This window comes from Cherax quadricarinatus, unplaced genomic scaffold, assembly GCF_038502225.1.
Source record: "Cherax quadricarinatus isolate ZL_2023a unplaced genomic scaffold, ASM3850222v1 Contig1138, whole genome shotgun sequence".
Taxonomy (NCBI): domain Eukaryota; kingdom Metazoa; phylum Arthropoda; class Malacostraca; order Decapoda; family Parastacidae; genus Cherax; species Cherax quadricarinatus.
The window spans coordinates 52,684-67,380 of record NW_027196164.1 but is presented as its reverse complement, the minus strand read 5'-3'; the positions used below and the strand labels follow the sequence as shown (position 1 = coordinate 67,380).

General features: G+C 40.6%; 1 protein-coding gene across 1 annotated transcript in view; it reads right to left on the bottom strand.

The window, feature by feature from the left end:
- Positions 1–14,697, bottom strand: part of LOC128704695 (uncharacterized) — a 62,779-nt gene that overhangs the window by 25,389 nt on the left and 22,693 nt on the right. The window contains exons 2-3 of the mRNA XM_070080864.1: positions 8,836–9,105; positions 3,841–4,012 (exon numbers count right to left, since the gene is read on the bottom strand). Of these exons, the coding sequence (XP_069936965.1) occupies positions 3,841–4,012; positions 8,836–9,100 (437 nt within the window). The 5' untranslated portion in view covers positions 9,101–9,105. The remainder of the gene's footprint in view (positions 1–3,840; positions 4,013–8,835; positions 9,106–14,697) is intronic.

The following is a 14,697-nucleotide window of genomic DNA, read 5'->3' as shown; positions in this document are numbered from 1 at the left end:
ACACCATGGTCACACTTGTCGAAGGCTTTCGCAAAGCCTGTAAATAATACATCTGCATTGTTTTTGTCTTCTAGTGCATCTAGGACCTTGTTGTAGTGATCCAATAGTTGAGACAGACAGGAGCAACCTGTTCTAAACCCATGTTGCCCTGGGTTGTGTAACTGATGGGTTTCTAGATGGGTGGTGATCTTGCTTCTAAGGACCCTTTCAAAGATTTTTATGATATGGGATGTTAGTGCTATCGGTCTGTAGTTCTTTGCTGTTGCTTTACTGCCCTCTTTGTGGAGTGGGGCTATGTCTGTCGTTTTCAGTAACTGTGGGACGACCCCCGTATCCATGCTCCCTCTCCATAGGATGGTTAAGGCTCGTGATAGGGGCTTCTTGCAGTTCTTGATGAACACGGAGTTACACGAGTCTGGCCCTGGGGCAGAGTGCATGGGCATGTCATTTATCGCCTGTTCGAAGTCATTTGGCGTCAGGATAACATCGGATAGGCTTGTGTTAACCAAATTCTGTGGCTCTCTCATAAAAAATTCATTTTCATCTTCAACTCTCAGTCTGGTTAGTGGCTTGCCAAAAACTGAGTCATATTGGGACTTGAGTAGCTCACTCATTTCCTTGCTGTCATCTGTGTAGGACCCATCTTGTTTAAGTAAGGGCCCAATACTGGACGTTGTTCTCGACTTTGATTTGGCATAGGAGAAGAAATACAGTGGACCCCCGGTTAACGATATTTTTTCATTTCAGAAGTATGTTCAGGTGCCAGTACTGACCGAATTTGTTCCCATAAGGAATATTGTGAAGTAGATTAGTCCATTTCGGACCCCCAAACATACACGTACAAACGCACTTACATAAATACACTTACATAATTGGTCGCATTGGGAGGTGATCGTTAAGCGGGGGTCCACTGTACTTTGGGTTTCTTTCGATTTCATTTATGGCTTTTAGTTCTTCCCGCGATTCCTGACTCATATAAGATTCCTTTAGCTTAAGTTCGATGCTTGCTATTTCTCTGACCAGTGTCTCCCTACGCATTTCAGATATATTGACCTCTTTTAGCCGCTCTGTTATTCTTTTCCGTCGCCTGTAAAGGGAGCGCCTGTCTCTTTCTATTTTACATCTACTCCTTTTTCTTAGAGGAATAAGCCTTGTGCATACATCGAGTGCCACCAAGTTTCTGTTCTAGGCATAAGTTGGGGTCTGTGTTGCTTAGTATATCTTCCCAGCTTATATCGGTTAGGACTTGGTTTACTTTGTCCCACTTTATGTTTTTGTTATTAAAGTTGAATTTGGTGAATGCTCCTTCGTGACTAATCTCATTATGTCGGTCTGGGGCTCCACGCATACATGTCTGAACCTCAATTATGTTGTGATCCGAGTATATTGTTTTTGATATGGTGACATTTCATATCAGATCATCATTGTTAGTGAAGATGAGGTCAAGTGTATTCTCCAGTCTAGTAGGCTCTATTATTTGCTGGTTTAAATTGAATTTTGTGCAGAGATTTAAAAGCTCGTGCAAGTGTGAGTTTTCATCAGAGCTGCCTCCTGGTGTTATTACTGCAACAATATTATTTGCTATATACCTCCATTTTAGGTGCCTTAAGTTGAAATCCCCCAGGAGCAAGATGTTGGGTGCAGGAGCTGGAAGATTTTCCAGACAGTCGTCAATTTTTAACAGCTGTTCCTGGAATTGCTGGGATGTTGCATCCGGAGGCTTGTAGACTACCACAATGACTAGGTTTTGGTTCTTGATCTTTACTGCTAAAACTTCCACTACATCATTTGAGGCATTAAGCAGTTCTGTGCAAACAAGCGACTCTGCAATGTACAGGCCAACCCCCCTTCCCCTTTTGTCTGTTCACTCTGTCGCATCTGTATAGGTTGTAACCTGGGATCCATATTTCGTTGTCCAAGTGATCCTTCATGTGGGTCTCAGTGAAAGCCGCGAACATTGCCTTTGCCTCTGCAAGCAGTCCACGGATGAAAAGTATTTTGTTGTTTGTTGCTGGCTTTAGACCCTGTATATTTGCAAAGAAGAATGTCATCCGACTGGTGGTATTGATGGTACTGGGGGGGGATTTTTTTTCCATAAACATGACGCAAATAATAGCAGTGTCACTTGCTCAGCAATCAGGGAGCAGCGCACACACCATTCCCTGAGACAGAGACGAGCAGATGGAAAGACAGACACAGGCAGACAGAAAGACAGATAAGCAGAACTAGACAGACATAAGCAGAGCTAGGCAGACAGACAGATGCACAAATAGACAGAGATAGATGTACAGATAGACAGAGACTGACAGACAGACATACAGAGACATGTTTGTGTGCAAGAGTAAAAACATACAAAGGCAAGTTTCCCTCCAGCAGGGCACATTCCGACCCTTGGCGTAACACCATGCTTCAAGGAGGTTCATACTCCAGCATGTCTAAAAACATTGCTGGGACCTATAATTACTTTGTATATATTTCTAGACAATAGTCAGTGACCAAGGCAAATGAAAATGTTCACCTGTCAGTATGATTGTTACAATTTGAGTACTATTTCAGTACATAATATCAGTGTCAGAACAAAGATTAACTACGAAATCACAAGAACATAAAAATTATATAAATTAAAATAGAGAAAAAAAAAAGGCAAATCGGCAACACTTATGCAAGTGGCAGGACTGGATGTTGCCGTCAGGTGAGCATCCAGAGCCAACTTCACGGTCTTATATGTCGGTAAGTACTGGTCCTAAAAATTTTTTTGGGTCTTATACCACACAGAAAATACCCCTCTTTAATTTAAAAACAAAAAACAATTTTTTTATTTTTCAAAATATTCAGAGTGCCACGCAGGCGAACATAGATCTATGTTTGGACTGTTTAAAAACTTACGGCACAAGCTCATTTTCCAAGACTTTTTGGGAATAAAAAAGCGCTCCTTATATGCCAGAAAATAAGGTAATACAAAAACAAACAGCTTCGCAAGAAAAAAAATACAGTTAACCATGACTGCAACGAGCCTCAATATAAAGGACTTTTGAAATAATGGGTAAAATCCACTGGGTAAATTGTACTTTTAACTGCTTAATTTTCAATGATTATCATAATAATAATAATAATAATAATAATAATAATAATAATAATAATATTGTAGTACATCTGTACTATATCAGGTATACAGTAAACAAGTGCTCTCATTTTTAACATTCTGCTTACAGGGATACTCGAACAATCCCCTATTAGTGTTTTGTATCATTAAATTGAAATACAGCCTCTCCTCACTTAACAACAGAGTTCTGTTCCTAAGACTTCGTCATTAAACGAATTCGCCACTAAGTGAGGAGTATACAGTGGACCCCCGGTTAACGATATTTTTTCACTCCAGAAGTATGTTCAGGTGCCAGTACTGACCAAATTTATTCCCATAAGGAATATTGTGAAGTAGATTAGTCCATTTCAGACCCCCAAACATACACGTACAAACGCACTTACATAAATACACTTACATAATTGGTCGCATTGGGAGGTAATCGTTAAGCGGGGGTCCACTCTACTATAATGGTAGTGGGTTTGTGTCAACAATCTCTGATATTGTTTTAATGTCACCTTTGCACCATTTATAACATTTCTGGTATATTTTTAAATGTTTATGCAGTAGTGTACCATATACTGATATAAACACAATAGAGGAAATCAGCTCTAATATACATTATTTAGGTATGAATACTGGTCAGAGAGCCAGTCGTAAGTCCGAGGCATCGGTAAACGAGTGCATCGCTAAGTGAGAAGAGACTGTATGTATTAAAATTAACTAACATCTCAAAACACGCTCTTGGCTGTGTTTACCTGTCTCCCTGAAGTTCACCCAACTTGAGCTGAGGATGTTTGCCTCGGAGATGACGCAACATTGACGAGGTGTTACCGTGCTTGGCCAACTTCTCGTTACATATACGACAGCTAACTTTATCATTGCCCTCTTCTTCAAAGTGTCTCCAAACCGTTGATCTTTTCTTCTTCACTGAGGGTAAATCAATGGCCAATATATGAGTAAACATTTTAACAAATGTAATAATCATTAAGAAAATTTTACACATCAAAACAGCAACATTATTTTTAGAACTTTGTGAAAAATTTATAATGCTGTACCTCACACTTATATTTACTTGTGGAAAAAGGTACACATACATGTACTAACTCTCAAAGATAAAACTTACTCCATCCCCCCCCCCCCCCCAAAAAAAAAAAAAAAAAATTAGTATACACGGGAAAAAATAATTAGTGTACACGGAGAAGTAGGTTGATAGACAGCAACCACCCATGGAAGTACTACCGTCCTGCCAAGTGAGTAAAACAAAAGCCTGTAACTGTTTTACATGATGGTAGGATTGCTGGTGCCTTTATTCTGTCTCGTAAACATGCAAGATTTCTGGTATATCTTGCTACTTCTACTTACACTTAGGTCACTACACATTGGATTTTCTTCTATTTTCCTGCTAGTTCTTGTTCTTGTTTATTCCCTCTTATCTCCATGGGGATGTGTAACAGAATTCTTCCTCTGTAAGCCATGTGTGTTATAAGAGGAGACTAACATGCTGGGAGCAAGGGGCTAGTAACCTCTTCTCTTGTATACTAAATTTTAAAAAAGAAACTTTTGTTTTTCTTTTTGGGCCACCCTGCCTCGGTGGGATACGGCCGGTTGCTGAAAGAAAAGACATACAGTGGTCCCTCAATAATCGTCCGGCCTGAAAGTTATCCATTTCGGAAATAGTCACGTTATTTCGTCTAAACATTGGCTCGCAAATGGTCCGTTAACTCGCTAATCGTCTTTCGTCCTGGACGCGTACTCACGGCTCTGAGCCGCCTTGGCCTCCCTTCCCAGCCAGTGTGCCATTGCTTACCAGTGAGCGACGGTCCCCTCACGTGTTCATACGAAATATTTCATAATATTCCATTCATTTTAGTGCTTGCAAGTGCCAAATAAGCTACCATGGCTCCAAAGAAAGCTCCTAGTGCCAAGCCTTTGGTAAAGAAGGTGAGAAATACGATTGAATTTAAGAAAAACATCAACGAACAATATGAAAGTGGAGTACGTGTGGGCAAACTGGCCAGGATGTATAACAAATCCCGTACAACCATATCTTCCATCATAGCCAAGAAAAAGGAAATCAAGGATGCTGTTGTTGCAAAGGGAGTAACTATGCTGACAAAAATGAGATCAACAGTACTGGAAGAGGTTGAGAAGTTATTATTGGTGTGGATAAATGAGAAACAATTAGCAGGAGATACTCTTATGACTTCGATTATTTGTGAAAAGGCTAGGCAGTTCCATGACGATTTGGTAAAGAAATTGCCTGCAACTAGTAGTGATGCGAGTGAATTTAAGGCCAGCAAAGGCTGGTTTGAGAGATTTAAGAACCGTACTGGCATACACAGTGTGGCAAGGCATGGCGAGGCTGCCAGTTCGGACCACAAGGCGGCTGAAAAATATGTGCAGGAATTGGAAATATAAACACATATGCAGTATAATGTGATCCTTTATTGACTACGTTTCGCCCACACAGTGGGCTTTTTCAAGTTACAAACAGAACTACCTGGGGTGGAAGGAACGCGAGTATTTATAGTCAGGTTCAGAGTGCTGAGGTCAGGTGGAGAATGCTGCATCTGATGATGTACCGAGTGGGGTTATAGAGTCTAAAATCTTGGGTAGCTTGGAAAGGAGATTGGACAAGTTTGTGAGCAGACCTTCTACAGTGTTCTTATGTGGGATAGCGATGAAGAAGCTTCTTGGCAAGTGGTTCAGCTATGTTATAGAAGCCACTATTCTGGTTGAAGTTGTCGGATATAGAAATAAGTGATGATTCCAGGATTCTTCGGTATTGAGTGTTGTCTTCTGTGGCGATAAGTCTTGAGTTTCTGTAGTTTATCAAGTGGTTGTGTGAATTACGGTGTTGTACGCAGGCATTCCTTGTGTCGTCAGACCTGCTTGCGTATTGGTGCTCTGAAATACGTGTTTGGAGGTCCCTTGATGTTTCGCCAACGTATAACTTGTTGCAGTCATTACAAGGGATTATGTATACCCCTGCAGAGGGTGGAAGCTTGTCCTGTCTATCACTGGTAATGTCCTTGATGGTCGTGGTTGTGGAGGTAGATACTTGAAATGAGGTATTGGAAAAGATGTTGGAAACGTGTTTGGCAATGGAGTTGGTGGGGAGGACTATGTATCTCTTCTCGGCAGTGTCTTCTCTGGGTGTGTTGAAGATGTTTAATGCCTGTCGTCTGCAGTCTCTGATGAAGTGACGAGGATAGTGAAGTTTAGAAAATACTTGTTCAATCATCGTGCATTCTTCTTCAAGAAACTCATTGCTGCAGATTCTTAGTGCACGCAGGAAGAAGCCTATAATTACACCACGTTTGGTTTTGGTGTCGTGGTGAGAGTAAAAGTGGAGAAGATCGTTTTGGTTGGTGGGTTTTCGATAGACTTTAAAACGAAGTTCGTGGTCAGCTTTGCAAAGCAGAACATCAAGGAAAGGTAGAGTGTTGTCGACTTCTTCTTCAAGTGTGAACTGGATTGAAGTCGACAACACATTACCAGTGATAGACAGGACAAGCTTTCACCCTCTGCAGGGGTATACATAATCCCTTGTAATGACTGCAACAAGTTATACGTTGGCGAAACATCAAGGGACCTCCAAACACGTATTTCAGAGCACCAATACGCAAGCAGGTCTGACGACACAAGGAATACCTGCGTACAACACCGTAATTCACACAACCACTTGATAAACTACAGAAACTCAAGACTTATCGCCACAGAAGACAACACTCAATACCGAAGAATCCTGGAATCATCACTTATTTCTATATCCGACAACTTCAACCAGAATAGTGGCTTCTATAACATAGCTGAACCACTTGCCAAGAAGCTTCTTCATCGCTATCCTACATAAGAACACTGTAGAAGGTCTGCTCACAAACTTGTCCAATCTCCTTTCCAAGCTACCCAAGATTTTAGACTCTATAACCCCACTCGGTACATCATCAGATGCAGCATTCTCCACCTGACCTCAGCACTCTGAACCTGACTATAAATACTCGCGTTCCTTCCACCCCAGGTAGTTCTGTTTGTGACTTGAAAAAGCCCACTGTGTGGGCAAAACGTAGTCAATAAAGGATCACATTATACTGCATATGTGTTTATATTTCCATTGTGTCGGTATTTTATACCATTTATTTCCACGTGCAGGAATTCAAGGAGTACATAGAGGCTGAAGGACTGAAACCTGAACAAGTGTTCAATTGTGACAAAACAGGCCTCTTTTGGAAGAAAATGCCAGAGGGCCTACATTACTCAGGAAGAAAAGGCACTGCCAGGACACAAGCCTATGAAAGACAGGCTGACACTCATGTTCTGTGCTAATGCTAGTGGGGATTTCAAAGTGAAGCCATTACTAGTGCACCATTCTGAAAATCCCAGTGTTCAAGAAAAACTGTTATGAAGAGTAAATTTTGTGCGTTTTGGAGATCTAATAATAAGGCATGGGTCACGAGGGACATTTTCGTCGAGTGGTTCAATGAAGTGTTTGGCCCTAGTGTGAAGAATTACCTCCTGGAAAAGAAATTGGATCTCAAGTGCCTCCTAGTAATGGACAATGCACCTGCTCATCCTCCAAACTTGAATGACCTTATTCTGAAGGAGTTTGGGTTTATCACAGTAAAGTTCTTGCCCCCAAATACCACTTCTCTCCTCCAGCCCATGGACCAGCAGGTCATTTCAAACTTTAAAAAACTCTACACTAAAGCAATGTTTGAAAGGTGCTTTAATGTGACCTCAGACACTCACTTGACCCTAAGAGATTTTTGGAAAGAACACTTCAGTATTCTCCATTGCATAAGCCTTATAGGTAAGGCTTGAGAGGGAGTGACTACCAGGACTTTGAACTCTGCTTGGAGAAAATTGTGGCCAGATTGTGTCCACAGGAGGGATTTTGAAGGGTTTGAGGCAGCCCCTGATGAGCCTATGTCAGTTGTGAACTCTACTGTGGCACTGGGGAGTTCCATGGGGTTGGATGCGAGTTTAAAGAATGTGGAAGAGTTGGCGGAGGACCACAATGAAGAGCTAACCACTGAGGAGCTGCAAGAGCTTCAGCAGGAAGAGCAACAGATCGCAGCCCAGAATCTTGCTGCAGAGGAAGAGGAAGAGATGGAAGAAGGTGCCTTCTTCAGAAATTAAGGAGATTTTTGAAATGTGGGGTAAGATGGAAAGATTTATGGAGAAACAACCCTGAGAAGGATGTTGCAAGCCATATCAGCAACTTGTACAGTGACAGAGTCTTGGCCCATTTTAGGGATGTTTTAAAGAGACGCCAGAAACAGAGCTCTCTGGACAGTTTTTTTGCGAGACAGGACTCCAGTGACTCAAGCTGGTCCTAGTGGCATTAAGAAACAGAGAAGTAACCCCACTTGGTACCTGCACTTGGTACCTGAGGTGTTGATGGAAGGGGATTCCCCTTCCAAACAGTAATTCAATCTCTCTCCTCCTCCAGTCTTCCATACACTAAGAAGAATTGCCAATAAAGGTAAGTGTTAAGCTGTTAGTGTTTCATTCATCATGTGCCATTGTACTGTTTATGTACTATATCTATATTTCATGTAAAAAAAAGTTTATTTTAATACTTCTGGGTGTCAGGAACGGATTAATGTATTTACATTATTACTTATGGGGAAAATTGATTCGAAAATAGTCTATTTCGATAATAGTCCCACTTCCAGGAATGGATTATGGACGATAATTGAGGGACCACTGTATATAAATGGAAAGTGCTATATACAGACACAAGTTACCTGAGTTTTCTAGTGGAGGAAGTGATTCCACGACCTCTTCCACCTGCTGTTCTTCTAACTGCCACGAGACACCTTCTCCTGTCACAGTGGGTCCATCAGCATCCAGCAGGCAGTGCATGATCTCTGGATGCTGCCCTCGGAGATGTCTGATCATCATGGAAGTGTTACCATGCTTCGTGAGTCGTTTGTGACAAGTCTTACAGGCTACCTTATTATCCCCTTCCTCATCGAAGTGTCTCCACACTGCAGATCGTTTCTTCTGCATTGTACCTGTACATAAAAAAATAAGCCATGTCACTGTATATAACGGTGGCTAACATATTCAAATTTGCTTTATTTCTTTGCATAGCAGACAATGTATGATTTAAATGTTATAAAATATTGTTAAGCACAAAGAAAGCCACTAGCATGCCTGAGCATTTTGGGCAGACTAATACTCATCCTTACAAACTACGTACTTAAAACTAGACATAGGTTATGGAGTGGTTAAGAGAGGGGGGGATTATTTCCTAGTAAAAGTAGGCCTTAGACAAGGATGCGTGATGTCACCGTGGTTGTTCAATATACAGTGGTACCACAAGTTTCGTACAGCGCCCAACTCGAACAATTATGTAAGTGTATGACTAAGTGCTTTTGTGAGTGTATTTTTGGAGGTCTGAAACAGACTAATCTAATTTACATTATTCATTATGAGAACAAATTCATTCGGTAACGGCACTCGAACAGCCTTCTGGAACAAATTATGTACAAAACTCTGGGTACCACTGCATTTATAGATGGGGTTGTAAGAGAAATGAATGCTCGGGTGTTGGCAAGAGGTGTGGGATTAAAAGATAAAGAATCTAACAAAGTGGGAGTTGTCACAGTTGCTCTTTGCTGATGACACTGTGCTTTTTGGAGATTCTGAAGAGAAGTTGCAGAGGTTGGTGGATGAGTTTGGAAGGGTAAGTAAAAGAAGGAAATTAAAAGTAAACAGGAAAGAGTAAGGTCATGAGGATAACAAAAGCTTTAGGTAATGAAAGATTGTATATCAGATCCGAGGGAGTGAGTATGGAGTAAGTGAATATATTCAGATACCGTATTTAGGAGTGGACTTGTCAGCAGATGGGTGTTATGCAGGGTTCTGCATGACATCGTAATGTACATATAGTGGAGAAGTGTGCCATAATAGTATGAATATTATAGTTGTAAAGAATAATTTTATAATTGATAATGTGCATTTGGGGGTACTGTAAATTACTCTAACTGTAATTATAAAGAAATTCTGTTAATGATTTATTTTCCAAGGATGTTTGGGTACGCAGAGTAAGCGTGGTTTGGGGGAGTCACGTGACGTTAGCATGGTGTGTAGAGGCTGGCGTCGGAGATGCTGTGTATTTAAGATAAGTTTGTAGTTGTGCACTCATTTTGTTTATCCAACTCAAACCATAGGCTCTCATATGGCTTACCAGTATGTTCACCCAGGCTCTGACATGGTCAGTTTGCTGTGGGAGGAGTGAGGAAATAAGAAATGAAGCTGGGAGTGGAGTAGTGTGGGCCTGGTGCTGATGAGGCATAGTGGTTATGGTGGCTGGACCTCCAGCCAGCTGTTGTTTGTGTACCTTCATTTGGGCGTTTAGGATTAAGGTTTTTCTGTTATGTTATGTTATGGTGACTAAATAGATATATTTTCCTAATTGGGATGTTTGCCTAACCCTCTGTTACCCAACCCCTTTAAGTACACATACCAGTTTAGTGCTTTCTGTTTTGTCTGGGATGGCCCTGGGTGGCCAGTTTGGGCTAGTATGTGTGTAACTTTTACCTTTGCCCTTAGACCAGGCTCAAGCCCCCAGCTATCCCACATTTTTGCATAACAATGGGTTTATGAAAGATGAGGTGAATCAAAGAATTGATGAGGGGAAAAAGGTGAGTGGTGCACTGAGGAGTCTGTGGAGACAAAGAACATTATCCATGGAAGCAGAGAGGAGAATGTATCAATCAATCAATCAATTTTTATTTCCTTGCAGTATTACACAGATTATGAAATTACAAAAATGAGTTGCAGTGCAAAGAGAGCCACTATCATGCCTAGGCCTAGGTATGAGAGCATAGTTATGCTAACACTCTTATATGGGTGATTAATGTTGCAACAAGAAGGCTGGAGGCAGTGGAGATGTCGTGTCTGAGGGCAATGTGTGGTGTGAATATAATGCAGAGAATCCACAGTTTGGAAATTAGGAAGAGGTGCAGGGTTGCTAAAAGTATTATCCAGAGGACTGACAAGGGGTTGTTGAGCATGACTTGAAAAGCGAATAACTCTGTAGTGGAAGAAAGGCAGGGTAGGGGTCAGCCTAGGAAAGGTTGGAGGGAGGGGGTAAAGGAGGTTTTGTGTGCAAGGGGCTTGGACTTCCAGCAAGCATGCATGAGCATGTTAGATAGGAGAGAGTAGACACAAATGGTTTTCATGACTTGACGTGCTGTTGGAGTGTAAGCAGGGTAACATTTATGGAGAGATTCATGGAAACTGGTTAGCCACACTTGAGTCCTGGAAGTGGAAAGTACAGTGCCTGCACTCTGAAGGAGGGGTGTTGACATGTTGCAGTTTTTTTAACCATAGTGTAGGCAAGCCTCTGGCAAGACACTGATGGAGCAAATGCTGATAAGAGCGTTTCTTCTTTCTCGGGTCACCCTGCCTTGGTGGGAACAGCTGATGTGTTAATAAAATAATAATAAAATTAATACAAAGAAGAGAGGTAGGTCAATGAGTATAGTACAATTTAAAGTATGAATTAATTCTTTCAACTGATTCAGTGATCTTAAGTTAATTGGGATTTCTTAAACACTTCCAAACTGGCTCTATGTCATCAGACTACGAAACAATTTTAAGAGATGGTGAAGACACAGGAAGTTTATTAGATTTTCATAGAATTATAATGGCACAGGATGAGTAATTAATTTTCTAGGGAAGTTTGAGGAAAGGAAGACTGGAAGAACAGGGATAGAGTTGGACAAGTTGGCTTAGTTTGGCATTAGTACAGTGTTGATTTCATTACATTAGAGAAACAAGGTGATTTTTAATATGTAATAGCCCTAAACTGACTGGCAGACAGGAGACCTTTCATTAGTTCAGGCAATGAATTCCAGATCTTGGGGCTTTTTATATGCACTGCATTTTTGTACAGGATCAGCGAGACACTGGAGATGTCAGAGAGTTTTGTGTCCTGTGTTTTGCCTGTGTGTTCTGTTGAAGCTATCAAGGAGAAATTTCAGAGAAGAGTTAATGTTGGAGTTTAATTTCTACATATATATAATAAGTACAGTAATATGAGTGCATATTTTGTATAATAAGTAACTTCAAACTCTTGAGGAGCAGAAAAGTGTGTTGTCTGGAGCAGGAATTGGTGATCATCCACACAGCAGCTTTTTTCTTTGGTTATTAACCCTTTGACTGTTTCAGGCCCCTCTCTGAAACTGTCATTCTATGTCGCTTAATTTTTGAAAAAAAAATTATTTTTTATGAAATGATAGAGAATCTTTTCCCGATGGTAATGACACCAAAAGTTCGAACTTTGGTCGAAAACTCATGGAATTATGCTCCCGCGAATTTAGCGGTCTCGGCGACATAAGCGTATCGGCGATTTAGCCGACTTTGAGCCCTATTTTCAGCCAATTCCATTGTTCCAGTTGACCAAACTCTACGCTATTTCTTTAGAACTCCATTTTATCTATCAGCTGAGTACAAGAAACCTCCCATTTACTAATTTGGACTACCCAATTGGTGGTCAGAAATTGGCAATTTGGCTAATTTCATGCAAACTAAAAAAGATGCCAATTTCAAAATAGGGTCCAGAATAAACAAGGTAGACATTTGTGGCACTAAAATAACATATGCTCTGTTCATTAGTCACATCTCTAGGCTCCTCTTATATTATTATTGCTTTCTATTTTGATTTTTTATTCATACAAAACAATACAAAATTTACTGTTATGCAGACTACTGCATTATTGTAAAAATGGTATAAATAATATCAGTGCACTAGTGAAAGAATATTAGACTTCCCAGTTGACGTGTATTGGACGTGTGGTGCGATTTATTTACTCCTGAACATTGGTAAAAATCGAACATTTCCGCTACTTTGAGCTCAGTTTCAAGGTCGTTTTCATCGTCAAAGTAATGAAAATCATCTCTATTTCTGTAATATGTTTTCCATTTTATCACCTAAGACCATGAAAACGCGAATACAACGATAAATACTTAACGAAAATACACCTCAAAGTCGGAGTTTTATTTAAAAAAAAAACGATCAGAGTTTTTTTTTCTCATTACGCAATGTGTACTGCAGGATTTTTTTTATGTGGTCAACACTGACCACACAGACCCATTCTCTCACACGTGGGCCTACCAGCTTTCTCCCGCTTGATTTGAAGCCGCTAGAATTATTGAGTATATATACGTCAGAAACATGGCTCGTAAGACGTATTTATACGTCGAAAACAGTCAAAGGGTTAATGGTTTGAGCTGATGACTTATAGTAGATCATCAAGCACAAACAGAGTAGTACAGTGGACCCCCGACTTACAATCAGCTCCCAACTCAGACAATTATGTAAGTGTATTTTTGTAAGTGCTTTTGTAAGTGTATTTTTGGGGGTCTGAAATGGACTAATCTAATTTACAATATTCCTTATGGAAGCAAATTCCAGATATGGTCAAGTAATGAGGCACTTGTCTCAGAGATTCTTATTGGCTTGGTTACTGATGGTGGTAACAAGGAGTTCTTGACTCACAAAATCGTAATGAGACGATTACAAACAAACCATACCACGGGTGGGGTTAGAACCAGCAATCAAAGAGTCTCAAAACTCCAGACTGTCACATTAGTGTTAGCGAAGTCAGTTACTTTAGGTTCAGCTGCCTGGACGAGGTTTATGCTCAATTCATATTTGAGTCACTTATGTTTTTGAGGATGTCGCTGAATGTGTAAGAATTTTTGTGAGGTAACCTATAGACTGCTTCAACTGTATTAGGTTTAATTTTATGGGTGATAATTTTGCAAATATATACAGTGGACCCTCGACATTCGATACTAATCCGTTCCCGAGAGCTATCGAATGTCGAAAATATCGAAAGTCGAATTAATTTTCCCCATAAGAAATAATGGAAATCAAATTAATCCTTGCAAGACACCCAAAAGTTTGAAAAACAAAAATTTATCACATGAAATATTAAGTTTAATGCAACAGAATAATTACAGTAACAAAAATAACAATAGATTAATAACAATAGAATAATTGACACTTACCTTTAATGAAGATCTGGTGATGATTGATGGGATGGGAGGAGGAGAGAGTGTGGATGGTGTTAGTGTTTAGAAGGGGAATCCCCTTCCATTAGGACTTGAACTGGCAGCCTCACCATGCCTTACCACACTGTGCATGCCACTACAATTCTTAAATCTTTCAAACCAACCTTCGCTGGCCTTAGCTTCACTCACATCACCACTAGTTGCAGGCAATTTCTTTACCAAATCATGCACTCCGACACACGCACTCCACTTTCGCACTTTGCAATCATCTCTTTCTTCATTTCAATAGTCATTAGCACCTTTTTTCTCGAAGAGTTGGCACTAGAAGTTTACTTGGGGCCCATGGTTACTTATTTTGAAGAAACAAGCACCACACTGGCTGGCTTGTAAACACTGGCAAATATGGGGCAGTTCAGGCCACACGTGGACACGTCTCTTATGAATCGCATCGAATGTCGGGTTTTCCATCAAATGTCGAGGCAAATTTTTTGCGTTAAAATGCATTGAATGTCGGATTTATCGAATGTCGATGCCTTCAAATGTCGGGGGTCCACTGTATTCGTCATTCTTGTCCCTGG